Source organism: Silurus aristotelis (assembly GCF_946808225.1).
Source record: "Silurus aristotelis genome assembly, chromosome: 19".
Classification (NCBI taxonomy): Eukaryota; Metazoa; Chordata; class Actinopteri; order Siluriformes; family Siluridae; genus Silurus; species Silurus aristotelis.
Window position 1 is genome coordinate 23,847,047 of NC_139592.1, and position 26,982 is coordinate 23,874,028.

The 26,982-nt window shown below is 43.9% G+C and overlaps 4 protein-coding genes across 6 annotated transcripts in view; all 4 read left to right on the plus strand.

Moving 5' to 3' along the window:
• The first annotated feature begins 1,778 nt into the window (after nucleotides 1-1,778).
• On the plus strand, nucleotides 1,779-5,436 carry LOC310715206 (uncharacterized protein). Its single transcript, XM_083521517.1, has 10 exons — nucleotides 1,779-1,827; nucleotides 2,065-2,299; nucleotides 2,985-3,054; nucleotides 3,186-3,374; nucleotides 3,446-3,556; nucleotides 3,851-3,904; nucleotides 4,039-4,104; nucleotides 4,238-4,267; nucleotides 4,608-4,643; nucleotides 4,819-5,436. The coding sequence occupies exons 3-10, from the start codon at nucleotides 2,995-2,997 to the stop codon at nucleotides 5,185-5,187; spliced, it is 915 nt and encodes a 304-aa protein (XP_083377643.1). The 5' UTR covers nucleotides 1,779-1,827; nucleotides 2,065-2,299; nucleotides 2,985-2,994; the 3' UTR covers nucleotides 5,188-5,436.
• An 877-nt stretch (nucleotides 5,437-6,313) lies between these two features.
• Nucleotides 6,314-10,799, plus strand: cnga1b (cyclic nucleotide gated channel subunit alpha 1b). The gene is made up of 9 exons (XM_083521474.1): nucleotides 6,314-6,641; nucleotides 7,351-7,461; nucleotides 7,728-7,790; nucleotides 7,958-8,005; nucleotides 8,083-8,193; nucleotides 8,284-8,388; nucleotides 8,478-8,584; nucleotides 8,668-9,818; nucleotides 10,162-10,799. The coding sequence occupies exons 2-9, from the start codon at nucleotides 7,373-7,375 to the stop codon at nucleotides 10,408-10,410; spliced, it is 1,923 nt and encodes a 640-aa protein (XP_083377600.1). The 5' UTR covers nucleotides 6,314-6,641; nucleotides 7,351-7,372; the 3' UTR covers nucleotides 10,411-10,799.
• Nucleotides 10,800-11,071: 272 nt separating this feature from the next.
• On the plus strand, nucleotides 11,072-23,883 carry nfxl1 (nuclear transcription factor, X-box binding-like 1). Of its 2 annotated transcripts, none has more exons than XR_014530260.1 (23): nucleotides 11,072-11,250; nucleotides 11,843-12,023; nucleotides 12,110-12,301; nucleotides 12,435-12,544; nucleotides 12,705-12,835; nucleotides 13,002-13,180; nucleotides 13,386-13,547; nucleotides 13,688-13,788; nucleotides 13,880-13,994; nucleotides 14,086-14,210; nucleotides 14,409-14,531; nucleotides 14,684-14,774; nucleotides 15,709-15,829; nucleotides 15,908-16,067; nucleotides 16,497-16,588; nucleotides 17,502-17,523; nucleotides 18,546-18,683; nucleotides 18,796-18,962; nucleotides 19,547-19,616; nucleotides 20,984-21,088; nucleotides 22,315-22,536; nucleotides 22,838-22,929; nucleotides 23,052-23,883. XR_014530260.1 is itself a non-coding variant. In XM_083521464.1 (23 exons), the coding sequence occupies exons 2-23, from the start codon at nucleotides 11,852-11,854 to the stop codon at nucleotides 23,223-23,225; spliced, it is 2,691 nt and encodes an 896-aa protein (XP_083377590.1). In that variant the 5' UTR covers nucleotides 11,078-11,250; nucleotides 11,843-11,851; the 3' UTR covers nucleotides 23,226-23,883. The 2 variants fall into 2 exon arrangements, 1 of the variants encoding a protein (XP_083377590.1); XM_083521464.1 differs by having other exon boundaries at nucleotides 11,078-11,250; nucleotides 22,315-22,401; nucleotides 22,876-22,929.
• Nucleotides 23,884-24,304: 421 nt separating this feature from the next.
• Nucleotides 24,305-26,982, plus strand: part of corin (corin, serine peptidase) — a 23,328-nt gene continuing 20,650 nt past the window's right edge. Inside the window, exon 1 of one of the 2 annotated variants that reach the window (XM_083521461.1) lies at nucleotides 24,305-24,584. In XM_083521461.1, the coding sequence (XP_083377587.1) occupies nucleotides 24,525-24,584 (60 nt within the window). In that variant the 5' untranslated portion in view covers nucleotides 24,305-24,524. Of the gene's footprint in view, nucleotides 24,585-24,793; nucleotides 24,814-26,982 lie in introns of those variants that run through there. The other variant, XM_083521463.1, reaches the window with a different exon arrangement.

The window sequence follows — 26,982 nt, forward strand, 5'->3', positions numbered from 1 at the left end:
GATGTCGGCTCCTCAGATCCTCTTCATGTAATCCCAGACAGACTTGAGAGATCAGGATTGTTGAGATCAGAATTCTGTGGAGGCCAAAACTATTACTTCTCTGCCTCCTTGTTCTTCTCTATGCTGAAGATAGTTCTTATTGGCATTGGCTGTATGTCTGAGGTTGAGGCTGCAGAATAAATTCAATGACAGTCAGACTCCTCCCTGATGGTACTGAATGATGGAGAATTATCTGCCTGGATTTGTTATTATTGTGGACCACATCTCCAACTCCATCTGCAGAAATGCAGCTCCAAACCTGCTGGAAACCTTCACCGTGTTTCACTGTTGCGTGCAGACACTCATTACTGTACAGCTCTCCAGACCTTCAGCAAACATCTTGCAAATTTTCCTGCCACCAGTTCTTCTGTTTTCATGCAGAGTTCAGCCTGTTGAAGGTTTGGCTTTTAGTCCAAAATTTCTCCATGAAGACCACATCTGATCAGACTTCTGCATGATTTTACCCATAATGCATTATGACTGCAGATTACTAGTGTGTATTTCAGTGTTTTCCTCAGTGTTCCCAGGTTAGGTTCAGGATTATTCTCCATCCTGACCAGGTTTTTAGTTAAATCTACTTTAATTATATACATGGGGTATATCAGTAGGAGAATGCTGAGGATGGAGCCACCAGGTAGGAGGAAAAGAGGAAGACCAAGGAGGAGGTTTATGGATGTGGTGAGGGAAGACATGCAGATGGTTGGTGTAAAAGAGGCAGATGTAGAGGACAGGGGGGTATGGAGACGGATGATCCGCTGTGGCGCCCCCTAATGGGAGAAGCCGCAAGTAGAAGAAGAATTGAATGCTGATTGTTTTTCCTTATAGACATGTCTCTAATTCATGCTGCTGTCTGAATGACTCTGAGCTCCAACCTTCACACATGGCCCTCTGGAGCCACACCGGCCTCTAAACTCCAGTCTAATCACTCCATCTAGTGGTCCTTCTGGGGTTCTTCATCACTGTCACAAAAAAACATGTGAGATGTGAGAGATGTGTTATTTTCAGTGGCAGTGGGTTTGAAAATCCTTCTGATGTGTGGAGAGAGAGAGAGAGAGAGAGAGAGAGAGAGAGAGAGAGAGAGAGACGCTGGATGTAGGTGATGTGAGGAGGCCTGTGGTGCAGTCAACATTCACATTAATTCATGTTTAATAGGGTCGGAGCTCTACAGCAGAAGATCTTCCATTCCAACCCATGTAAAGCAGATCTTCATGGAGCACATTGTCCTCCTGGAACAGGTTTGGCTATCCTAGTTCTAGGGAACATTTCATGCAAAGACGTCTGATACAATTGTGTGCCTCCAACTTTGTTCAGTTGGGGAAGAACTATAAGACTTTAAAATCTCGTACTGAACACCATGTAAACTCTCGGTGCTGTGTGTCTTTACACCTGCACACTGTATGATTTATAATCACACTAAAGTGTTAACCTGAAGTGGGTGGGTTTGTTTAAAGTCTGGTTCCTCTCTGGGGTTTCTACAGCATGGGATGATTGTAATCGTTATGATGGAAGGTGTTGGATTTTTTTGGGACTGTGTGTGTTTCTGCAATGATCCTGGAGCTAATCCACATCTCACATACTTCATACACTGTTTCAGTCTGTCAGCATGTGTGTGGTGCGCTTAAACACACACTCAGCGTCTGTTCAGGCGACTTTAGATGTGTACCTTAATCACTCATTTATCCTTTCACACACACACACACACACACACACACACACACACACACACACACACACACACACACACACACAAAGAAATATTCAGAAACTTCAGCCTGTACTAGTCTTGAGGTAAAAATCAGCCTAGAGTCCTGTACATATTTGTGTGTGTGTGTGTGTGTGTGTGTGTGTGTGTGTGTGTGTGTGTGTGTGTGTGTGTGTGTGTGAAAGTGTGAGAGATTGTGTTTTCCCCTTTTCAGTGAAACACTGATGATGAACACATCCGTTTCTTCACACTTCTCTGGTGATAATGTGGGGTTTTAGTGGAGCCCTTACACTCTGACTCAGTGTCTCTGTCTAATCTCTCAGGCTGAGGAAACGTCTCCTCCGCAGTCAGAAAGACATGATGGGCGTCTGTGTCTCTGTCCGAGTGAGTGAGTGAGTGAGTGAGTGAATGTGTGTGTGTGTGTGTGTGTGTGTGTGTGTGTGTGTGTGTGTGTGTGTGTGTGTGTGTGTGTGTGTGGTTGAAACATTTAAAAAGCGCCCACTGGCTCGACACCACAGAACCTTCACCAGCACATCAGGACTGAGGAGCTGCTCACAGGTAGAACCTCTTATCACACACTTTTCCACAGCAGTCTGATCTCTATGCAGAGTTATAATCGAGTCTGATCTCTATGTACAGTTATAATGGCGTCTAATGTTTATGCACAGTTATAATGGTGTCTGATCTCTAGGTAGGGTTATAATAAAGTCTGATCTCTATGTACAGGTATAACAGAGTCTAATGTTTATGTGCAGTTATAATGAAGTCTGATCTCTATCCACAGTTATAACAGAGTCTGATCTCTATGCACAGTTATAATGGAGTCTGATCTCTATGTAGAGGTATAACAGAGTCTGATGTTTATGTACACTTATAATGAGGTCTGATATCTATGCAGAGGTATAACTGAATCTGATGTTTATGTACAGTTATAATGGAGTCTGATCTCTGTGTATGGATATAATTGAGTCTGATCTCTATGTACAGTTATAACAGACTCTGATGTTTATGTTCAGTTATAATGGAGTCTGATCTATATGTTCAGTTATAATGGAGTCTGATCTCCATGCAGAGTTATAATGTAGTCTGATCTCTATGCAGTTATAATGAGTTTGATGTTTATGTACAGTTATAATGGAGTCTGATCTCTATGTTCAATTATAATAGAGTCTGATCTCTAATAAGTTTCAGTATAGTGCTGTAATACCAGAGTCTGATCTATGAGAGTATCTGTGTCGTACAGGAGGGTCATAATGGAAATGCAGTTCTCTGTGCTGTTGCTGTGTGTGTTGAGGGTCACTGAAGGATTTCCTGTGAGTAATAAACTGCTTTATTTACTCATTTAGCTGACACATTAACCTGACCTTAACACGTGACCCTAACACGTGACCTTAACACGTGACCTTAACAGCGCACTTTAAAACTGTGAAACTATCACTGTTAGGTTTCCTCCCAGTTGAGTTTGGCTCCGTCCCAGTCCTACACCCTCCTGGTCCCTGTTAGTGTTCTGGGCTTGAATGGACCACAGGTGGTTCTGGTACCAGTAAACACTGACTGGACAGCACAGAGGAACCAGAACCCGGCAGCTCGGTCTGAACAGACACACACACTCACAGAAGCTGAGCAGCAACACGTAAGTGCTGAGATAGAGATGTTTTCTAGGTGTTCATAAATTCTTGGTGTTAACGGGTTCTCGTTCCACAGATGAACAACCGGGACTTGGTGGAGAATCAGAATGTGAACCGTCCATTCCTGCAGCTACCAACAGTCTCGCCTGATACGCCCACACCTGAGAATCCCCTCCCACAGGGGCAGGTCAGAATTCTCTTATTATATTTATCTTACTGGTATAAAAAAGAGAATGAGGAGAGGATGTGAGGGAACGAGGGTTTACAGCTGCTATAACACAAGTGACAACAGGAAGTTGCTTCACAGAACATGGAATGTAATTAAAAATGGATAAAAACATAACTAATTCTTTAATAAATAAATATTAAAATTGTGGGTAAAGTTCTGTGAAGTAAGAGCTGTACATGCTCAGAGCCGTGCTGCTCTCTGGACTGGACTGTAACACTGCTCTCATATAATAATGTGTGGATTCACATGAAGGTGCTGCCCGTGTGGAACTCCATTCCTGGTATGGTCCCTCTGCAGCCTGGAGCGGTGTGTACCGCTCACACACACACACACACACACACACACACACACACACACACACACACACACACACACACACACAGTCATAGAATCATGGTCATTAGTCTCCACCTTTTTAAAATAAGTTTCCTGTTGTGTAGAATGGACAAGTGTTGTTCCCTGTATGGACGCCCCCTGCTGGAGGAGCAGCTGGAGGACAAAGACAGGTATTAATGCACTCATCACAAATATTATGTCTTTGTGTGTGAGTGTGTGAGTGTGTGTGTGTGTGTGTGTGTGTGTGTGTGTGTGTGTGTGTGTGTGTGTGTGTGTGTAACTGTACATGCATGTGTGTTTCAGGTGGTGTCAGTTGCTCAGACAGCAGCACTGGTGAGTTTCTCTGCACAGAGTTAAAGCCGAAACACAGATTTCACACACACACACACACACACACACACACACACACACACACACACACACACACACACACATATATATATATATTAGGTACTTCTTGAGGCGATTTATCCTGTACATTTCCCTGCACTGGCTGACTTTAAGGTAATGCTGGTGGTTGTCACGGTAACACTGCATGTATATTTATTATTTTTATTATATGTATATTTATGAGTAGAAAATGTTGAAATGATGCTGGTGCAGTTTAGCGTTTTATAAAATATGTGCTAAAATACATTTTATTTTTGTTTAATGTGACGTAATTTTCTTTCAGTCCACTTCAGAAAGTTCCGAGGAGGGAGATGCACAGGTACCGGTCAAAACATGTGCACACACACACACACACACACACACACACACACACACACACATACACACACAGAATTCTCATTTTACTAAATCAGTTTAAAGACATTGTAGTACATTTTCTCATTCTTCTCTCCTTTTTTTCTCCCTCTCTCTCTCTCCCTCCCCCTCTCTGTCAGGTGATCTATATTTTGCCAGTTAGTGCTGAGATCTCAAACATGGGAATAATGGAGGGTGTTCAGGGAGCTGTGGATCCCAAACTCACCCCTGACCCCAATCCCAACGGTAACCTTCACCTTAAACCCGACCCTAACCCGAATCCTGAGTCTAACCCGGGTCATCTACAGTTCCACAACACCCCCGCTCCCAGCACCGCTCCCAGCCCTGTCCTTTCTGCAGGCGTCCAGGACATAACAGACCCTCTGGGAAAAGTGCCCCCTAGTGTCAGTGCAGGTCAGAGCACACAGACAGGAGGCACTACGACTTCCTGTAAACACAAAGCTGAAGCAGCTCATGCCAAAGCTGTGCAAAACAAACCAGTGCTGTAACACACAAACACACACACATACACAATTAACAGTATTTGTATCGTTTCTATTTGTAATGTTTATTAGTTTATAAATTATAATTCAAACAATAAAATTTTAATAAAGTCACTCTGTAAAATATCACATGCTCATCTCATGCATTTTATTTCAATAAATTTATTATTTTCCAGTGATGGCTTCTTCTGTATCAGCTCTACATGCTGGATAGTGTGTGTGTGTGTGTGTGTGTGTGTGTGTGTGTGTGTGTGTGTGTGTGTTTCACCTTGACCACATTACAATAAGTACAGTGAGGATTACTGGCTCATTAGTCCAGGTTGTATCTGTTGTGTCAGCGATGCACTGATATCACATAATCCTATTATGTCACATTATACACACACACACACACACACACACACACACACACACACACACACACACACACACATCTCACACACGTCTAGCCATACACTTGCATACAGGTACAAATAATGTGGCTGTGAAAAGTTTTTTTAGAGAATTAATTTGAATAATAAATAAACTACAGCGTGATTATTAATTTAACTCTGATTACTTGCACATAATCTCACACACACACACACACACTGAGGAGATACTAATGATAGTCAGTCTAAACCTTCCTGTATATACAGTTTCATTTAGTGTAATAACTAGAGCCACATGCTTGCAGGACAGATCACTATGGCAAAGGACGAAATCTAGCTAGAAAATTGAACCTTTCCTGATCTTGTTCTTGAAAACAGCTGAAATACGAGACGCAAATCCAAACACGTGATCGCTGACCAGATAACGAGAGAGAAGTGACAACCTGGACGTCTTAACGTTAAAAATGATATCTGAAAAACACTAAAGTTGTTCTATTGAACATTTCAGCGTGTATCAGACCGCTTTAACTCTGGAAGCACTGAGGATTTCAGATGTGATTCCAGATGTGTAGATTTTTATTTTTTAATAATTTATTGTTCATTGTCAATTTAGAGCTTAACAATTTCATATTTATTTCATTTAAAGCTTTTTGACAATTTTAATATTTTTATCTACATTCCATAATGATATATTTCATCTATCTATCTTTCTGTCTGTCTGACTGTCTGTCTCAGCTGTTTTAATATGAACCTCATCCATATTTGTGTGTGTGTGTGTGTGTGTGTGTGTGTGTGTGTGTGTGTGTGTGTGTGTGTGTGTGTGTGTGTGTGTGTGTAAGTATGTGTCCATTCTGTCTAATCCCCAGTCCCACTTTCCCCGTGTGAAATCCTCAGCCAGTTGGACGGAGGCCATGATATCGGCAGGCAAAAAACACCAAAATCTGTTAAATTAACACTCCCATTGCCTTTCCGGTGTGTGTGTGTGTGTGTGTGTGTGTGTGTGTGTGTGTCTGAGAGGATGACTGTACGGAGATGTCACTGTGATGGAGGGCATGTACGCAGGTGTGTAGTGGATTAAGTGAGTGTCAGGTGAGTACATTATTCCATGTTCCACACTTTAGAGAATTTACTGATTAATTTATTACGATTCAGTAATTTTTTATTTACATCCTGTTTTAAAGGTTTATACTACATGTAGAGATGATTTTCGAGCTTTACAGGTGCTGTTGTGTTTTATAATGTTATTTTTTTAAAGCAAAGATGAAATAAACTTTGATCTGTAAATTGAAAATGAAGTTATTTCTTATATTATGATTATTAATTGTATTACTATTGTATTATTAATAATTTATTATTATATTGAAGATATTTATTTCATTTCCACAGTTTTCACACGATTACTGAAGCATTAAAAACACATTCACAGCAGCTCTTAGTTCTGATAAACAAATTTTAAACTGTTGGTAAAAATATCACTGTTTAAAATAATAAAAATAATTCTTTACATTCTCTATTTTGCTTTTTTTGGTAAAAGTACATGAATAAAATAAAATAAAAAATCTATTTATATCCATAACGATCATTTAAAATGCACAATCTCAGTTTGGTAATGACCTCCGTTTAAGTGATTGATTGACAGGTGGCTCGGCCAATCAGCTGCCATGTCTTTAGTCAACTTAAATACATTTACAACGTAAATACATGCTCTCATGTTTCAGCTTTGAACTTTGCCTTAGAAACATTTATCACAGCAGTGCTGATCCATTCAATTCCAACACAATAATATTTTGATTGACAGGTGGGTGAGCTAATCAGCTGCCATGTCGAATAGCGTGAAGCCACTTGTCCCTCCCATAATCCTCCTGGAAGGGGTGGAGGAGGTCCTCGTGGGGGACACAGAGGATGTGATGTGAGTAATGCTTCCTCTTACGGATCAATTCTGATCACTGAATATACACATATTTAATATTTTAGTTTTTGGTTAAAAATGTTGTATCCTTTTATTAGATTTTTCGCTGTTTGTTTAATTATTTATTTTTTTACTGATCACTCAGTGTGATAACCAATATCTGTGTTATTAAACAGGCTGAAGTTTCTGAATATTTGTTGTGTGTGTGTGTGTGTGTGTGTGTGTGTGTGTGTGTGTGTGTGTGTGTGTGTGTGTATTGTCTAAAGGAAGACGCAGCGCTCAGGTGCTGGTACACTTTTTAACATTAACAACAGCAACAACAATGATGAGTGAGTAACACACACACACACACACACACACACACACTTTACACTACACAACTATACAATCAAGAGAATAATACACACAGTCCTACACACAGACACAATGTCAGACAGCACACCTAACACACCGATATGACACGTGAAGTACGTGCTGTTCTGTTCCTCTGTTGCAGAGGGGAGAAGAAAGAAAAAAAGAAGAAAGAAAAGAAGCAGAAAAAAGAGTAAGGAGAGAATCTCTGTTTTTCTGATTGTGTTATGTTTCTGAAGTGTGCGACTGATTGTGACTTTTTTACTGCAGGAAAAAAGAGAAGAAAGAAAAGAAGGAGAAGAAAGAGAAGAAGAAAGCCAAAGAGCAGGAGGAAAAAGAGAAGGAAAGGGAGAAGGAGAAGGAGAAAGCCAAGAAAGAGGCGTAAGCATTGTGTTATACATTATAACTGTGTGTTCTGAGAGAATGTGTGCTGCTGATTCACTGTTTCATTTTGTTGTTGTTGCTGGTCAGACCCAAGGAGATTTATGTGATCGATCCTGCAGGAAACATGTACTACAACTGGCTCTTCGTCATCACCTGTCCTGTCATGTATAACTGGGTTATGATCATCGCCAGGTACAAAACACTGCTGTTATTCAGCACAAACACAAAGTTCTGTTCTGGTTCCCGGGTCAGGGCTTACGCTTCTCTCTTCTCTCCTTTAGAGCCTGTTTTGAGGAGTTGCAGCACGATTATTTGATATTTTGGTTCATCACAGATTTTCTAGCAGACCTGGTTTACCTGGCAGACATGGTGTTCAGGACGAGAACAGGTGAGCACACCGGCGAGACTCCTATACTCATTAATAAGTGCAGCGAGGAGGTTCCTGATCCTGATCCTGATGTGTTATTGTAGGGTACCTGGAGCAGGGCCTGCTGGTTAAAGATGAAAAAAAGCTGCGAGATCGATACAAAGAGAGTACCCAGTTTAAGCTGGACCTTATTTCAATGATTCCCATGGACATTTGTTACCTCGTTGTCGGGCTCAACTACCCTGAGATCCGCATGAACAAGCTCTTCAGGGTCAATCGCCTCTTTGAGTTTTTCCAGCGCACGGAAACAAGGACCAACTTCCCCAACGTCTTCCGAATCTCCAACCTTGTCATGTACATCGTCATCATCATCCACTGGAACGCTTGCCTTTACTACTCGTTCTCCAAAGCTATCGGGTTTGGCGCTGATCGGTTCGTTTATCCAGATACTACGGACCCAGAATTTGGCCGTCTGGTGAGGAAATATGCCTACAGCATGTACTGGTCCACCTTGACTTTGACCACCATTGGTGAAACTCCGCCTCCTGAGAAGGATTCTGAGTACTTCTTTGTGGTTACAGATTTTCTAGTGGGTGTTTTGATTTTCGCTACAATCGTCGGTAACGTGGGTTCCATGATCACAAACATGAACGCAGCGCGAGCGGATTTTCAAGCCCGGATTGACGCCATCAAGCAATACATGAGTTTCCGTAACGTGACCAAGGATTTGGAGAAACGTGTCATCAAATGGTTTGATTACCTTTGGACCAATAAGAAGGCTGTGGATGAGAGGGAAGTTCTCAAGTATCTTCCAGACAAGTTAAGAGCAGAAATTGCCATCAACGTGCACCTGGACACTCTGAAGAAAGTCAGGATCTTTGCAGATTGTGAGGCAGGACTTTTAGTGGAACTTGTGCTAAAGCTCCAGCCGCAGGTTTACAGTCCTGGTGACTACATTTGCAAAAAAGGTGATATTGGCCGTGAGATGTACATCATCAAAGAAGGAAAGCTTGCTGTGGTAGCTGACGATGGAATCACACAATTCGTTGTCCTGAGCGATGGAAGCTACTTTGGTGAGATCAGCATCCTTAATATCAAAGGCAGTAAAGCAGGAAACAGAAGAACGGCCAACATACGCAGCATCGGATATTCAGATTTGTTCTGCCTTTCCAAGGATGACTTGATGGAGGCGCTGACCGAGTATCCGGATGCAAAGGCTATGCTGGAGGAAAAGGGGCGGCAGATCCTCATGAAGGTACGAGGACTGCAAATTTTACTAAATAATAAGATAAATAAAATACTCGATTTTTTCAGAATTTGTGATGTGATCAGCAGGAAGTAATGACCACCTTGGCCTTAGACCTTCACCATGAGAACTTCCTTAAACTTCTTCCTTCTACTGTATGATTAATGTAAGGCTAAACATCAGAGAAGTTTTTCATCTCAGCATGCATCCTTGTACCTTCTGAGGACCTAGATAGGTTCTTACGGAACTCATGTACCATACTTTCCATTTACATAATCAATAGTTTATTTACTATATAATAAGTCTTTACTATATAATGTATCATAATGCATCATTTGTGTATGTTTTAAAGGACAACCTGTTGGACCTTGAGGTGGCAAAGCAAGGACCAGACCCCAAGGACATGGAGGAGAAAGTTCTAAAGATCGGCACGGTGTTGGACGACATGCAGACGCGTTTCGCCCGTTTACTCGCTCAACACGAGGCCACGCAGAGCCGCCTGAAGAGACGTGTTGCCAAACTGGAGACCAAAATCACCACCTCCACCGGGGTCACCTTCACTGAGACGACTGGAACAGAGGAGAAGAAAGAAGAGAAGTAAAACAGTGATGGGAAAGAGAAGTGACTCTGTGGATTTCAAAACAGCAGACGAGGGAGTTAAATAAAAATGGACATTATAAAGAAGAGAGAGAGTTTAAAGGTTTTATCAGACACTTAAAACAAAGCTTTCATTTCATGTGAACAAAGAATCCAAACTAAATCCAGAACTATTCTGTATCCCGTGAAATGATTGTAGTATTTTATTGCCATCTGAAGCATCATCACGTTTTTAATTAGACAAACGTAACAAAACTCATAACACCATTGTATGGGTTGTATTATATTGAAGGTTTTTAAACTGTAAAACATTTGATTACTTTTGGACATGTATGTATAGATAATTCAATTCAAAATCTGAATGAGCTCTAAACTGTTTGACAACAAATAAATTATTGTGTGAAATTGTATGCTAGCTCTGAACTAGCTCGCTGCTGTCTGTCACTGTGTGTAAACTCTTAGCTAGGTACTAAGTAATTACTGAAATTTAGTAGATTTCGATGTTAATGGCAGGGGGTTGAATATTATTGCGTTAATTAGTGAAATATAATAATTTGTATAATATAATTTGCACCGTGAAAGGGCGGGCTGTTCAAACTTTCGCGCATGCGCGGTTTACCAAGGAGCGCGAGAAGGGAGAACAGCGAACGACACGTTGCGCTTCCGAGCTGGAAACAGGAAGCTGTATTTTTTCAAGTCTACTTTCCCCCATTTACTTGAATGACAAACGAGTCAGCGAAAGACTTCTCTTCCCGTCATCCACCGCGTCTCTAAATACTGCGCATGCGCAGAGCTTGTGGCGACCCAGCTACCTCAGGTCCTCATGAGCTTGTGATACAGAACGGTAGGTCCAAATAAACTAATCATTTCAGGGAATGATTTCAGCGCTCCTTCGCAGCGCAGTACCGCGGGGAATAAAGAGATGTGCGGGTTTTAATTCTGTAGCGGATTCGCGAGTATTCCGAAACTTAGCGGGCTAGCAAGTTAGCTTGGGGAGTTCGAATGACTAGACCAGCAGTATACGGGTTGATTTATTTATTTTTTGTCCCTAGCCATTTTCCAACATGTCCCGCCTCTCGTTTTCCGATTGGCTAAGAGCTTGTTCACGAGCACATTGCTTGTGAAGGTGTCCAATCATCGTAGTGCTTGTGGCCTTATTCCGACAGTCCCCGCCTCCACCGAGAGCGCTAGAAAAAAGGGGGCGGGGACTGTCGGAATATGGGTGGGAGATGTAAATAGCGGCTGAGTGAATTTGCTGTATATTAGAGGGATTTGGTAATAAAACAAGCAGTTTTATTAGATTTTATCTTAAATATTCACTTAAAAACATAATCTCATTTAGCATATACTCTATATAATGTACTATTTAACTAATGAGTGTTTGAGTTGTGTTAGTTTTTCCCACTTTATATGTTATTTAAATTTTTGTTACCTAGGCAGCCGACATGGAGCCCGCTTGGCGACAGCAGGGCCGAGGTCGTGGCCGGGGTCAAGCTTCTGGCGATGCGTCTTCATGGCGACATCAGAGGCAGGAGGTTGGCGGCGGGCGAGCGGGGCGAGGGAGGGCGGGTTCTGCCGCCACAACGGTACCCAAAGCAGAACCTTCCCCTGGGGCAGGTAAGTGTTTCATTTCAGCATCATCATCATCATCATAACACACACTTCACCCACGCCTAACTCCCTGGTCCACATCTGGTCTCCAGATGCATCCTCTCAGTCCAAATTTGATGAGATCAGGAAGTCCAACCAGGCTGCTGCTCAGCGATTGGCTGAGAGACAGTACAGCTCCTCCTCCTCCTCTGATGATGATGATGATGATGAAGAAGAAGGTGGAGTGCTTGGGAAGCGAGGACGCATCTTGGAGACGACGTTCACCACATACACCAGTCAGACAGGTCGGAGCTAACCTTAAACATTTTACTGAGTTTGGGCTTAAAAGTAATGGTGAAGTCAAATCCCACAGGTTTAACACTCCAGCATCTGTTCCATGAACCCAAAATGTGTGTGTGTGTGTGTGTGTGTGTTCAGAAGGAGACATGTCAGACCTGCAGAGAACTCGTCAGTACCTGAATGAGGCATTTCAGTCTGGAGCCATTACCTGCCTCATCTGCATCGCCTCGGTGAAGAGAACCCAAGCGGTCAGAGAGAGAGAGACAGACAGACACACACACACACACACACACACACACACACACACACACACACACACACACACACACACACACACACACACACACACACACAGAAAACCCATTCAGGAGTCATTACATTTTCTGTTCTCATCCTGTTCCCTCTCAGGTATGGAGCTGTGTTGGATGTTATTGTATATTCCACATTCCCTGCATTCAAAAGTGGGCTAAAGACTCCATCTTCCTCGTTTCCTCGGTAACGGATGAAGATTTTGGGAAGAAAGAACATCCCTGGCCCTGGTGAGGAAATGATTAATCAGAGCACAGCTGGATTACACCTAGTACATACACTGTCCAATCAGAGCACAGCTAGATTACACTGAGCTTTCTTTCTTCCTGTCTCTCTCTCTCTCTCTCTCTCTCTCTCTCTCTCTCTCTCTCTCTCTCTCTCTCACTCTCTCTCTAGTCCTAAGTGTAGATATCAGTACACCCCTCAGCAGACTCCCACTCGTTATTACTGTTACTGTGGGAAGGAGGTGGATCCTAAACCTGACCCGTGGCTCCTCCCACATTCCTGCGGACAGGTGTGTGATCAAGAGTTTAAACCTCCATGTGGACATCGCTGCCTTCTCCTCTGCCATCCAGGTACACACACACACACACACACACACACACACACACACACACACAGACTGTCATTCGTGTGTACAAGTTTGTATGTAACATTTATTTCATCATTTTGTGTGTGTGTGTGTGTGTGTGTGTGTGTGTGTGTGTGTGTGTGTGTGTGTGTGTGTGTGTGTGTGTGTGTGTGTGTGTGTGTGTGTGTGTGTGTGTGTGTGTGTGTTAGGTCCTTGCCCTCCGTGTCCGAAGATGGTGAGTGTGTCGTGTGTGTGTGGAAAAGCCGCCCCTGTGCCACGCCGCTGCAGTAATAAAGCCTGGACTTGCGGGAAGATCTGCGGTCGCACTTTACCCTGCAGGATACACAATTGCGCACACAGCTGTCATGCAGGTAACACACACATCTGCACAAATCCCTGTCATGCAGGTAACACACACATTCCAGGTCACACTCGGGCATCTGCAGGACACACACACAACTGTCTCTCAGGCCAGGTACAACATACACCAGGTAACGGTCTGTTTTCGCAGGTGAGTGTGAGCCGTGTCCAAGAGTGAGTTTGCAGAAGTGTGTGTGTGGGAGAAAGAAGGCGGAGCGTCAGTGTGCCATTCCTGTGTGGCACTGTGATCAGGTGACGTCTTTGACCTCTTTTAAATTTTTGTACGTATAGCGTCCCTTCTTTCACGTATGTAGTGTAACCTCCTCACGTGTTACCTGTGCAGGTGTGTGGCCGCCCGCTGCCCTGCGGGAACCACACGTGTGAGCGAGTGTGTCACACAGGTGTGTGTGGAGAATGTCCTCGTGCAGGGAACCGCACCTGTCCATGTGGCAAGAGCAGTGAGTGTACACACACACGCACACACACCTGCATATCGTAGTGCATTATTAGTATGTGGGTTTAATGTGTGTGCGCGTGTGTGTGTGTCAGAGTGTGCATTACCATGTACAGCTGATGTTCCTACCTGCGGTGACACCTGTGATAAGAAGCTGGACTGTGGCTTACACACCTGTTCCATGCGCTGCCATAGAGGAGCCTGTGAGACCTGCCGCCAGGTACGCGCGCCTACACACACACACACACACACACACACACACACACACACACACACACACACCTTCATACCCATGTGTGGCCTCTATCCAGTGATTCAGGTTTCACCACTAGGGGGCATGTTGTAAGTCTGTGTGTCTGTGTGTGTGTGTGTGTGTGTGTGTGTGTGTGTGTGTGTGTGTGTGTGTGTGTGTGTGTAGGAGGTGGAGAAGCAGTGTAGGTGTGGGCGCTACACCAAGCGCATGCCCTGCCATAAGGAGTATCTGTGCGAGTCTAAATGCAACCAGATGCGCAGCTGCAACAGACACCAGTGCAAGAGGAAGGTGGAAACACACACACACACACACACACACACACACACACACTGTCACACTTAATTCCTGTAATTCACACACACTTTCGTAATGTTATCCTGGAATAATCAGTCTCTGGAAACACTTTAGTTAAAACTGTGTGTGTGTGTGTTTGGTTGTAGTGTTGCCCGGGTAACTGTCCACCATGTGATCTGAACTGTGGCAGAACACTGGGGTGCCGGAACCACAAGTGCCCCTCTGTATGTCATCAAGGTAACACACACACACACACACACACACACACACACACACACACACACACACACAACATAAATACACGGCAGTATTAAAAAACACCCTGTGTGATTTCTACACAATAACACTAATTATTATTCAGCACTGATATTTTAGCAATTTGACCTTTTATATATATGTGTGTGTGTGTGTGTGTGTGTGTGTGTGTGTGTGTGTGTGTAAAAGATAAGCACGTAGACGAGAGGTCAGCGAGTCATAGTGTATAGGTCATCTTATCTTGATTTTAATTACACGTTTGTCTCTTTGTCAGTCATTGTCTGTCTGTCTGTGTGTGTGCGTGTGTGTAAAATGGTACGTTGTGTACAGAACTGAAGAGTGTGTGTTCTTATCAAAATGTCAGCACACTGCAGCGCTTATGAGATCAGTCACAGTTCAGTCCATCTCATTTCAAAGGCATAAAGTGTACCGCTAAACAAACTCTACTAATAAACTTATTACACACACACACACACACACACACACACTTGTTATCTTTCATGACTATGTCGTGTTTTAGACTAGTAACTCAGAAACCTTCTTAGGAACCCTCAAAAACTTGTGACCCTTTTCGGGATCCACACAACCCTTGTCTGGAGTCCTGTAACCTTCACTGGAAACCTTCTGAGAAAATGGCCCCATTAAGAGGTTAATGGTTTCTGTAGTAAGGCTTGTCCGTGCCTCAGACTATTCTGCGGTTCCTCAGAAGTTTCCTGTGATGTCTTGAAGAGCTTCTTTAGTTCATTGGAGTGTTACAGAGTATTTAATGTCGTTCAGTTCCTCAGCAGGTTCCTGAAGCTAAGTTGAGGTTCATTACTGTGTTTAATTCATAGTTGTTGTAGTCCACTTGAACTAAAAGATAATTTATGTTGCATCCCAGATTATAGTATGCTGTGTGTGTGTTTGTGTGTTTCAGGGAGTTGTTACCCCTGTCCAGAGGTGGTGCAGGTTAAGTGTGCATGTGGTTCCACATCTCTTACTGTTCCATGTGGACGAGAGAGGAGCACCAAACCTCCACGCTGCAAGGAGATTTGCAGGCAGGCACACACACTTCTCATGGTTGTGAGGTATGTTGTGTAATTTTCTATTAATTTATCCTGTGTGTGTGTGTGTAGGACTCCTCCATCGTGTCATCACCCCTCCCGTGAGCAGCACAGGTGTCACTTTGGGGCGTGTCCTGTGTGTAAGCAGGTGTGTCAGCTGCCTTTACCTGGATGTACGCACCTGTGCCAGGCACCATGCCATGACCAGGTGCTGCTCAAACCCAACAATCGGGTAAGATGCATGCGCAACACACACACACACACACACACACACACACACACACACATACTTATCTGTGTTGCACACTACCTAAAACTAATCAGTGTTGTGTATTACACTTGTGTAGTATGCACAGAAAGACTTTTCTCCCGTTTCCTGTGTGTGTGTGTGTGTGTGTGTGTGTGTGTGTGTGTGTGTGTGTGTGTGTGTGTGTGTGTGTGTGTGTGTGTGTGTGTGTGTGTGTGTGTGTGTGTGTTTTTTGGAAAGAGGGAAAACGTTTACAACCAGCTGGTCTTGATAAAATGTGTTCTGTGCGATGCGACTGCAGATTTCTCACTGTGCCTACTCTTTGTGTGTGTGTGTGTGTGTGTGTGTGTGTGTGTGTGTGTGTGTGTGTGTGTGTGTGTGTGTGTGTGTGTGTGTGTGTGTGTGTGTGTGTAGGTTCAGTTAGCAGGTCCATGGGAACAGCAGACCGCTCCAGCCTTTGAGTTCAAGGCATTACCCTGCCCTAACTGCCAAGTGCCCATACCCACGTATGCGTACACACACACACACACACACACACACACACAGCATGGTAGGAGTATGGCATATCACATTTATGTTTTGGTTATATTGATGTTAAGAAAATACACACACACACACACACACATATAATAGGCACACTCCCCCTTAAACAATCTTCCACAGCACCAACTGTGTGTACAAAATATTTATTCACTCTTTCATTCACTCACTCCTTCACTCACTTACTCTCACTCTCTCTCTCTCTCACTTACTCACTCCTTTACTTACTCACTTATTCACTCACTCCTTCACTTACTTACTCATTCACTCACCCTCCTTCAATTTCTCCTTTACTCACTGCTTCACTCAGTCTATCACTCTTTTACTGTGTTAGTTAAGTGCCTTTGTCTCTTCTTCTTTTCACTTTAAGTTATTCCTCTCCCCCATTCTCCCTTCCTCCTTCTCATGTGATGTGTGTGTGATACACTTCTGTGCCTCATCACCCAACACCCCGTGTGGAGATATGATGGATATTTATACACGCAGGTGATTTATGGGTTACGGTGTGATTAAGTGAAGGATTAATTTTTCGTGTCAATGTTACAAGCAGAATCATGTCCACGTTTGAGAGCGTGCAAACTCGTGTGTGTGTGTGTGTGTGCGTGTGTGTGCGCGCGCGTGTGTGTGCGCGCGCGTGTGTGTGCGCGCGCGTGTGTGTGCGCGCGCGTGTGTGTGCGCGCGTGTGCGTGTGTGCGCGTGTGCGCGTGTGTGTGCGCGTGTGCGCGTGTGTGTGCGCGCGTGTGCGCGTGTGTGCGTGTGCGCGTGTGTGTGCGTGTGCGCGTGTGTGCGCGCGTGTGTGTGTGTGGGAACCCCTTACTGTGAAGCTGCACAAGAAACTAAACAATGATGGTGACATGTTGTATATTTGTCTCTCTACAGGGCTTGTCTCGGGGCACATGAGGTAAACACACACACACACACACACACACACACACACACACACACACACACACATTGAACACATCTGCTGGTTAGTGTGTGCGGTTTTCACTGTTTTACTTCCCTGGTAATGTTTCATCCATTTTTTATTAAAAAAAAAGCTTCTGGATTCATATCTCGCACTCACACACACTTTGCGTCATGGTGGGTGAAGCTGCTTCTTGTTAAAGATGTATTAAAGTGTGTGTGTGTGTGTGTGTGTGTGTGTGTGTGTGTGTGTGTGTGTGTATGATGCTAGTGGGAGTGTATCAAATGTAGGTGCATACCAGATGTAGCACACACACTCATACACTGTGTATGTGGCTGCGTGGTGTGTTAGATAAGGCTGAAGGTCAACGCCAGAGACATCTCTCGGAAATGCCACCGTGTGTGTGTGTGTGTGTGTGTGTGTGTTTACCTTCATTATTCTGTAACAACAGAGATGGTACACCACCTTATCACTTCATTTTGTCGACAGGCTGCTGTGAAGCTTTATATGATCACATGACCACATAATTAAAAAGTCTACTCGCCTTTTTACCAACGTTTGGAATAACATGGCAGTTTGGTGACCAATCAAAGAGCAGCTTCACCAAAAAAACAACGTAGATTTGCTGGTGAAAAATATTTGCAGATGAGTTTGGATTCAATATCATGTGAATCTGTCTCGCGTTTATCTCCACGTTAGATACCTAATCAGCTGTATGAGTGTTGCCATGGTTACACTTGGTGTGTTGTGTGAAAGCAGCGTTATGTAACTGCCACACTCTGATGATGATGATATGTAGGGGTGTCTGGGTGCATCTGTTTGGGTTCACGTCTCTTAATTAACAAAAACAGCTACAGCTCCCACACACACACACACACACACACACACACACACACACACAGTTGTGACATTACTCAGCAGTTCCAGAAGGTTCCATGATTCAGTGATCAGCTCTGATTGATGATTTGAAGCCGTTGTTTGAATGTGTGTGTGTGTGTGTGTTTTGTTTAATTTAGGTGAGTCCAGTACTGTGCCATGTACGTGGGCCGTTCTCATGTGGCCTTGCATGTGGAAGAACTTTGGCTTGCGGAAACCACAGCTGCCGCCTTGAGTGCCACGCTGTGACCTTTGACCCCAAGAAGGAGAAAGCCAAGGTACGTCACACACTCATCCCTCTGATTTCTCACGCTTTCTTTATTTAGGCTCTATGACACGTCTCTCTCTCTCTCTCTCTCTCTCTCTCTCTCTGTGTGTGTGTGTGTGTAGGCTGGAAAGGAGTGTGAAAAATGTGAAGAAGGCTGTTTGAAGCCCCGCCCCTCCGGATGCCCCCATCCATGTGCCCTCCCCTGTCACAGTGGAGACTGCCCCCCCTGCACTCAGATGATCAGACAGCGATGCCACTGCAAGATGTCCAACCTGTACATCGAGTGCCTGTGAGAGACACATACACACACACATACACACACACACACACACACACACACACTGGGGCGGTGTCTACACGAATCCGAATAAATCTGAAAATGGTGTTTTTGTCTAAAAATGCTTCACGTCCAATCTTACGTTTTCGATCGTTTCCCAAAAGTTGTTGATTCACACTAAAAGATCTGAAAACACTCACGTCCCTGTACTGCTCAAGTGCAAACCGTAAGACAATCCGGCCCGTGTCATTTCCACCTGCCCTTCATTCACGTTCCGGCTTTTTGAAACGTTGCAGCTACGACTAAAAACACGTCAGCCTTTTTGAAAGCCTCCATTTTCAGCGTCCAAACTTAAACCCAAAAACGTTTTTAAATGTATCCACTTTGGAAAGCGTTTTTAAAAACGTCCTTTTTTTTTTTACTGTCTGTGTGGACAAAAGCCCAGAAAAATGGTTCTGAGTTATAAACCATGCTGATCAATGATTGATCAATCAAAAAATGGTCTTAATAGTGACTTCAAATGCTGATATATAGCTCACATTGTGTGTGTGTGTGTGTGTGTGTGTGTGTGTGTGTGTGTGTGTGTGTGTGTGTAGAAAGCTGACCACTGCTGATGATGAAGGTCGAAAACTGCTCACGTCCTGCAAAAACCGGTGTCCTAAACAGGTTTGTGTGTGTGTGAGTGTGTGTGTGTGTGTGTGTGTGTGTGTGTGTTATCTGTGTAAATGTCCTTTTGTAGTTTCACACCTTTTGTCTTATCAGAGTTCCAAGCGTTCTTCTTGCTCTCATCTCTGTCTGTCACACCCTGTTAACTCTCTGTGTGTGTGTGTGTGTGTGTGTGTGTGTGTGTGTGTGTGTGTGTGTGTGTGTGTGTGTGTGTGTGTGTGTGTGTGTGATGTAAATAGTGCAGTCTGTGAGAGAGAAAAGTTTGCTAACAAAGAACTTTGGGTCATTCCAGACCCATAAAACCCAGTGTTCCTAAACATTCAACACTCTTTCATCTTTTTACACACACACACACACTCTCTCTCTCTCTCTCTCTCTCTCTCTCTCTCTCTCTCTCTCTCTTCCCCTGTCTCTCTCTCCCCCTGTCTCTCTCTCTCTCTCTCTCCCCCTGTCTCTCTCTGTGTCTCTCTCTCTCTCTCTCTCTCTCTCTCTCTCTCTCTCTCTCTCTCTCTCTCTCTCTCTCTCTCTCTCTCTCTTCCCCTGTCTCTCTCTCCCCCTGTCTCTCTCTCTCTCTCTCTCCCCCTGTCTCTCTCTGTGTCTCTCTCTCTCTCTCTCTCTCTCTCTCTCTCTCTCTCTCCCCCTGTCTCTCTCTCTCTCTCTCTCTCTCTCCCCCTGTCTCTCTCTCTCTCTCTCTCTCTCTCTCCCCCTGTCTCTCTCTCTCTCTCTCTCTACTTTCAGATCTTTTCCCCTCAGTGTCTCTCTCTCTCTCTCTGTTTTCTCTCCTCCTGAGTTCCAGGCTTGAGGAACACTCATGAGGAACATGAGGAAGAACAGATGGATGGTGTACATCTTTGCTTTTTGACATGTTTATTTTGCTAAACTGATTTACTCCTCATATTACGTTTCTTTTTATTCATTTCCTGGTTCACGTTATATAATCTTGTGTATATTTTATTGAATTTTGTGGTGTGAAATATTTCACAGCGGTTTGTAGAATAATCATTTGACTCCTCCACACATCATCACATTACATTATGGTTCCTCATAATCTGTAGATAAATCATTCTGATGAAGGAGGGTTTGTGTTTCTGAAAGTCATGTGAAGCTTCAAGAAGATTTAACATCATTTTTAATGTTAAAATAAATGATGATGATGATGATGATTATCCAATCTCCAAAATGAACCTGGGTGTAAATCTCTGAAAGCTTCTGGAGCTGATGGTGATGCTACCTTACTGATTATTTCCTGTGAGGATCTGTTTATGACATGACTTTACCATTAGATCATTGTATTGCAATAATTGTGTGTGTGTGTGTGTGTGTGTGTGTGTGTGTGTGTGTGTGTGTGTGTGCGTGTGTGTGTGTAGCTGAAATGTGGGCATCGCTGTAAGGAGCTCTGTCATGCAGAAGAGTGTGAGGAGAACTGCAACCAGAGAGTCAAAGTCAAGTGTCCATGCAAAAGGATCAAAAAGGTATATACACACACACACACACACACACACACACACACACACGCACGATTTAGAAGATCCTTTCACGGTCCCTGTCGTCACTAGCTTGATACTTTGGAGCAGTACAATTATATAATCGTGATATCGTGATCTTTGTTGAAATATTGCAATATAAATATTTTTAACAGTATTTCATAACATCACCCTTATATAGCCACTATGTCCCTGTGTCCTCACTATGCCTCAACGTCCTTACTACGTGCCCCTGTCCTCACTACGACTCAACGTCCTTACTACATCCCTGTGTCCTCACTACGCCTCAACGTCCTTACTACATCCCTGTGTCCTTACTACATCCCCGTGTCCTCACTACGCCTCCACGTCCTCACTACGCCTCCACGTCCTCACTACGCCTCCACGTCCTCACTACGCCTCCACGTCCTCACTACGACTCCACGTCCTCACTACGCCTCCACGTCCTCACTAGATTCTCGCCACATCCCTGCATCCTTACTATGCCTCACTACGTCCCTATGCCCTTATGTCCTCACGACGTCTTTGCGTCCTCACCAAATCCTTACGTCCTCCCTACATCCCTGCGTCCTGGGTCCTACATTCCAGTGCGAAATTGACTGTTGAGTTTCTGCGCACCCAAACCATGCGTTGTTTTTAATCTGCTGAGTCGGATAATGAGTTTATGGTTTGTCCTCCTCCACACTGAGGTTAATTGTGTTTACAGGTGCACAGATGTGCTGCTGTTATTAACCTCCCGAGATGCTGCTTTGCTCCACATTCCTGCTTTACTTGTGTTTCAAACACACGCGCACACAGGCACAGAAATCACAGAGTCTCATTATTCTCAGCACACATTTGGCCATAAATCTGACTCGTCTCTCCGTGTGTCTGATGAAGTGTCACTGAGAAACACAAAACATCTTTACAAAGTCGCATCTATTTATCACTAAAGGTTTAAAGCTATCAGCGCTGAAATGATTTATGGGCGATCCGTAAAAAGCTGAGGCGAACAATCACCATACAATAGACACATGAAAAAAAATCGTTTCTTTTTTTCCCCTCTTTATTTCTCGTTCTTCAATTGAGAGACCACACACACACACACACACACACACACAGAATTCCTAATGAGGACATTGGAAGAAGACTTGTATTAGAAGAAGTACATAGCAAGGACACTGATTCGTCATTACGGATACCTTTAAAATAAGTGTGTGTGTGTGTGTGTGTAGGAGTTTTCCTGTTCCCAAGCCAGACAGGAGGAGAATCTGCTGATTTGTGATGACACCTGTAAGGACCTACAGAGGAAATATGCTGAGGTAACACACACACACACACACACACACACATATATATACACACTTACATATAGAATAAGAAGTGAGTGAAATATAATTTTCTATTAATGCACTCACTCTGATGTCTTTTGTACAGTAAGAGCTGGTTTAGATGTGGTGAAGTTTTCTGTGTGTGTGTGTGTGTGTGTGTGTGTGTGTGTGTGTGTGTGTGTGTGTGTGTGTGTGTGTGTGTGTGTGTGTGTGTGTGTGTGTGTGTGTGTGTGTGTGTGTGTGTGTGTGTTGAACTAATGGCCCCGTATTTTTAGTTTCCCCCAGGGGCAGCAAAAAGCACAACACACAATAGTGCATTTTACACCCAATCACCATGGCAACTAATTATATTCAGACACACACACACACACACACACACAAAACAGTCCATCTGATACACTCCAAAATTTCCCTGGAGAAAAAATAGAAATGAAGTGTGTGTGTGTGTGTGTGTGTGTGTGACAGGCTCGGGAAGCGGAGGAAAGAGCGATCAAAGAGGAAGAGTTGAAGAAGCAGCAGGTCATTTGTTTATTTTTACCATTAACACTATCTTACTAATATTATTCTCACTGTACTGGGTACTTATATTTGTGTGTGTGTGTGTGTGTGTGTGTGTGTGTGTGTGTGTGTGTTCATCTTAGGCCGAGCTGGAGGCCTTTGAGAAGCGACAGAAAGGAAAGAGGAAGAAGAACAGGCGCAACACCGAAGTGGAGACAGACGAAGGGGTGTGGCTTAAATACAGGAAGTACTTCCTGGTGCCTGTTTGCGGTGTTCTATTAGCTATTGGAGTGTTTTATCTGCTGCAGGCCAGCTAAAGCATCACCAAGATCACCGGGATCACCATGCTCTCTCTCGCTCTTTCACACACACACGCACATGAACACAGGAGTGCAGGAACATGATTGACAGATGTGTAGCTCCGCCTCCTCGTCCTGGACGTTCAGTGGTCCACATTGTACACCAATATTGTCGTTTCTCCTTCGATCTGACGTTCCATCAGATATCAGATACGTGTGTGTGTGTGAGAATTCTGGAACATCAGAAAGCTGCAGAATCACATCTCATCAAGCGTGTGAAGAACCCACACAGTCTTTCAACTTCTCTGGAGAACATCTTCAGGAACCAAACTCATCTCTCATTATCAGTGTCTTACAGCCCTGTGTGTGTGTGTGTGTGTGTGTGTGTGTGTGTGTGTGTGTGTGTGTGTGTGTGTGTGTGTGTGTGTGTGTGTGTGTTGCCATGTCATCCAAATGAATTAGAATTCTCTGTTAGTTAGATTGTTTATCTTTTTTAATTCTAAATCATCTCGGTTGTGCGTTTGTGTTATAAAAGCTGAATCAGCAGATTTCTGTTTGTTGTAACAGATTAAAGAAAAAATGTGAGTCCTCAAAACGGAAGATTTGTTATTGAGCATTTAGAACATGTCATGAATAAGTTTCGTTTAAATAAATGATGTGAAATCTGATTTCCACCGAACGTGTGTGTGTGTTTTAGTTCTTATCATGTTCTCCTGGCACTGGGGTCACTAAACGACTGGCTAGGCATGTGGTCCTGGAGACGATCCGCACCACCGCACCGCTGTGTGAGGGGGTGCCGACATTTTCGCTCAACTCGCCAACTGATGCTGCGAAGAACAAAGAGGTCACATCTCACCGGGTTCCATCTTTTCAGCTTCAGGGTCGATCTTTACAAACGAGTCTCTGTGTGACGAATAGGAGAGCCGTGTGTGTGTGTGTGTGTGTGTGTGTGTGTGTGTGTGTGTGTGTGTGTGTGTGTGTGTGTGTGTGTGTGTGTGTAGCCACAGATAATATACAGATAAAACGATCTCGTTTTAGTTTTCTCGTTCTAGTGTTGTGCTGATCCTCAGTGGGCGTGTCTGACACGGCCAGCAGGGGGCGGAGATTAACGGGCCGTTATGAGCGCGAGGAAAAGGTTCGCGCGCCGGGTTGTAATTAAGAAGTGTGTGAGAGCGAGAAAAGTGAAAAGGGAGCAAAAGACAGGCCACACACACACACACACACACACACACACACACACTTCCTGCTCCCTTCTTTCATTCTCCATCCACCACCTGTCCACCCGGCGTCTTTCGTGTTTCCTCCCCGCGGGTCTACATGTCCTCCACGGAGAAGCTGCGCGCGCTCAGCCTGGAAGAGCCGCGCGAGACCACCGCGGTAAGGCACGCACGCACGCGCGCACACACACACGCACACACACACACACACACACGATGGAAAAATATCTGGATAAAAAAGTGTATTTTGTATAAATAGTTAAATACAGAGTTTTGTCCGGAGAGCGAGTGCGCGCGCGCACAGAAACCTCTCCACGGCACGGTTCAGTCTGAGCACCGAGATCTCGCGCTCCTCCACAGCACACGCTGCTCTCCTGGTCCGTGTAGAAGTGAGTGACTGGTGTGAAGGTCTCTGTGTAGACAGACCACTCAAAACATCTAAATACACACACATTCTTACTGGTACTGTTTGGTTCCTCATACCCTCAGGTTCCTCAGTGGTTCTTTAGATGGTTCCTGTGTTTGCAGGATAAATTAGATCTTTCGAAGTACTTTTTTCAAGTTTAACAGGTTTAGTTTATATATTAATCAATTTATTATTTTTGTATATTTGATTTTTTATTATTTATGAAATTTGTGGTTTGTGTAATTATTAAAGTGATAAATAATCATTAAAATGAACTGAAGTTTCCATGTTATAAATACGGCAGTGCACAAACCAGACCCAATAGTTCGAGTGAAATAGTTAAAGACACGGACTGGTGTTTGTGAGCAGAGTGTGACTGAGTGTGACGTAGCTGCAGTCACACGAGCGCACTTTCCTGCGCGTGCGGTTCTGCACTCATTCACTGTTTAACCTCCAGCTTTTAGCACTTATGATGACATGGAGTTACAGTTGTGCAGCATCTTTTGTGAGCATATGGATCTTTGCTGTAGTGTTACTGTATCATCTCTGTCACAGTGCTGTAATGTCGCTGTAACAGTGCTGTAATGTGGCAGTAACAGTGCAGTAACAGTGCTGTAACAGTGCTGTAATGTGGCAGTAACAGTGCTGTAACAGTGCAGTAACAGTGCTGTAACAGTGCAGTAACAGTGCTGTAACAGTGCAGTAACAGTGCTGTAATGTGGCAGTAACAGTGCAGTAACAGTGCTGTAATGTCGCAGTAACAGTGCTGTAATGTGGCAGTAACAGTGCTGTAACAGTGCTGTAATGTCGCAGTAACAGTGCTGTAACAGTGCAGTAACAGTGCTGTAACAGTGCAGTAACAGTGCTGTAACAGTGCAGTAACAGTGCTGTAATGTGGCAGTAACAGTGCAGTAACAGTGCTGTAATGTCGCAGTAACAGTGCTGTAATGTGGCAGTAACAGTGCTGTAACAGTGCTGTAATGTCGCAGTAACAGTGCTGTAATGTCGCAGTAACAGTGCTGTAATGTCGCAGTAACAGTGCTGTAATGTCGCAGTAACAGTGCTGTAATGTCGCTGTAACAGTGCTGTAATGTCGCTGTTACAGTGCTGTAACGGTGCAGTAATGTCGCTGTAACGGTGCAGTAATGTCGCTGTAACAGTGCTGTAACGGTGCAGTAATGTCGCTGTAACGGTGCAGTAATGTCGCTGTAACAGTGCTGTAACGGTGCATTAATGTTGCTGTAACAGTGCTGTAACAGTGCTGTAATGTCGCTGTAATAGTGCTGTAATATCGCTTTAATAGTGCTGTAATGTCGCTGTAACAGTGCAGTAACAGTGCAGTAATGGTGCTGTAATGGTGCTGTAACAGTGCTGTAATGTCGCTGTAACGGTGCAGTAATGTCGCTGTAACAGTGCAGTAACGGTGCTGTAACGGTGCATTAATATTGCTGTAACAGTGCTGTAATGGTGCAGTAATGTCGCTGTAACGGTGCTGTAATGTTGCTGTAATGGTGCTGTAACGTCACTGTGTCTGTGCCGTAATGTCGTTGTATCATTGCTGTTATGTTTTAGTATTACATTTATTCGTTTTGGCTGAAATCACTGAGTCTTTCTGTAAAAACTGCACTGTAATAAAGTAGAACTAATATATTTTTGTTTAAAAATCACATTTCCCCTGAGAAAGCCCTCATCATTAAACATCTCTACATTTGAAGTCCTGAACCTTTCACACTGCAGCACTGACTAGCCTGGTTAGTAGTAGCCTCCTGTGGTGTGTGGTTTGGGACACAGCCCGTCCTTCTCGCACACTGCCGGTGTAACTGAGGAGACTCGCTGCTTCAGCCCCACTTTTTTTCCTCCACACCCTAAAAATAGTCTGAGCTCTGAGCTGTGGAAAGTGTTAAGGCGAAACATACCTGGTTAAAAATAGGCAGCCAAACTGGAGGGGCATTTGAGTCCTAACAACCCCCACCCCCACCCACACAATCAAATCCCCCACACACATTAAACACTGACTTGTGTCCAACAAAAAGTCATATTTAGCGAGTGCCCGTAGAGCAGTTTGGCGATTGGGAGATTGTGGGACAGTCAGAGCACAACTCAGACATTCAGCCACTTCCTGTACTTACTTTATAAATATAACTGTGGGCTC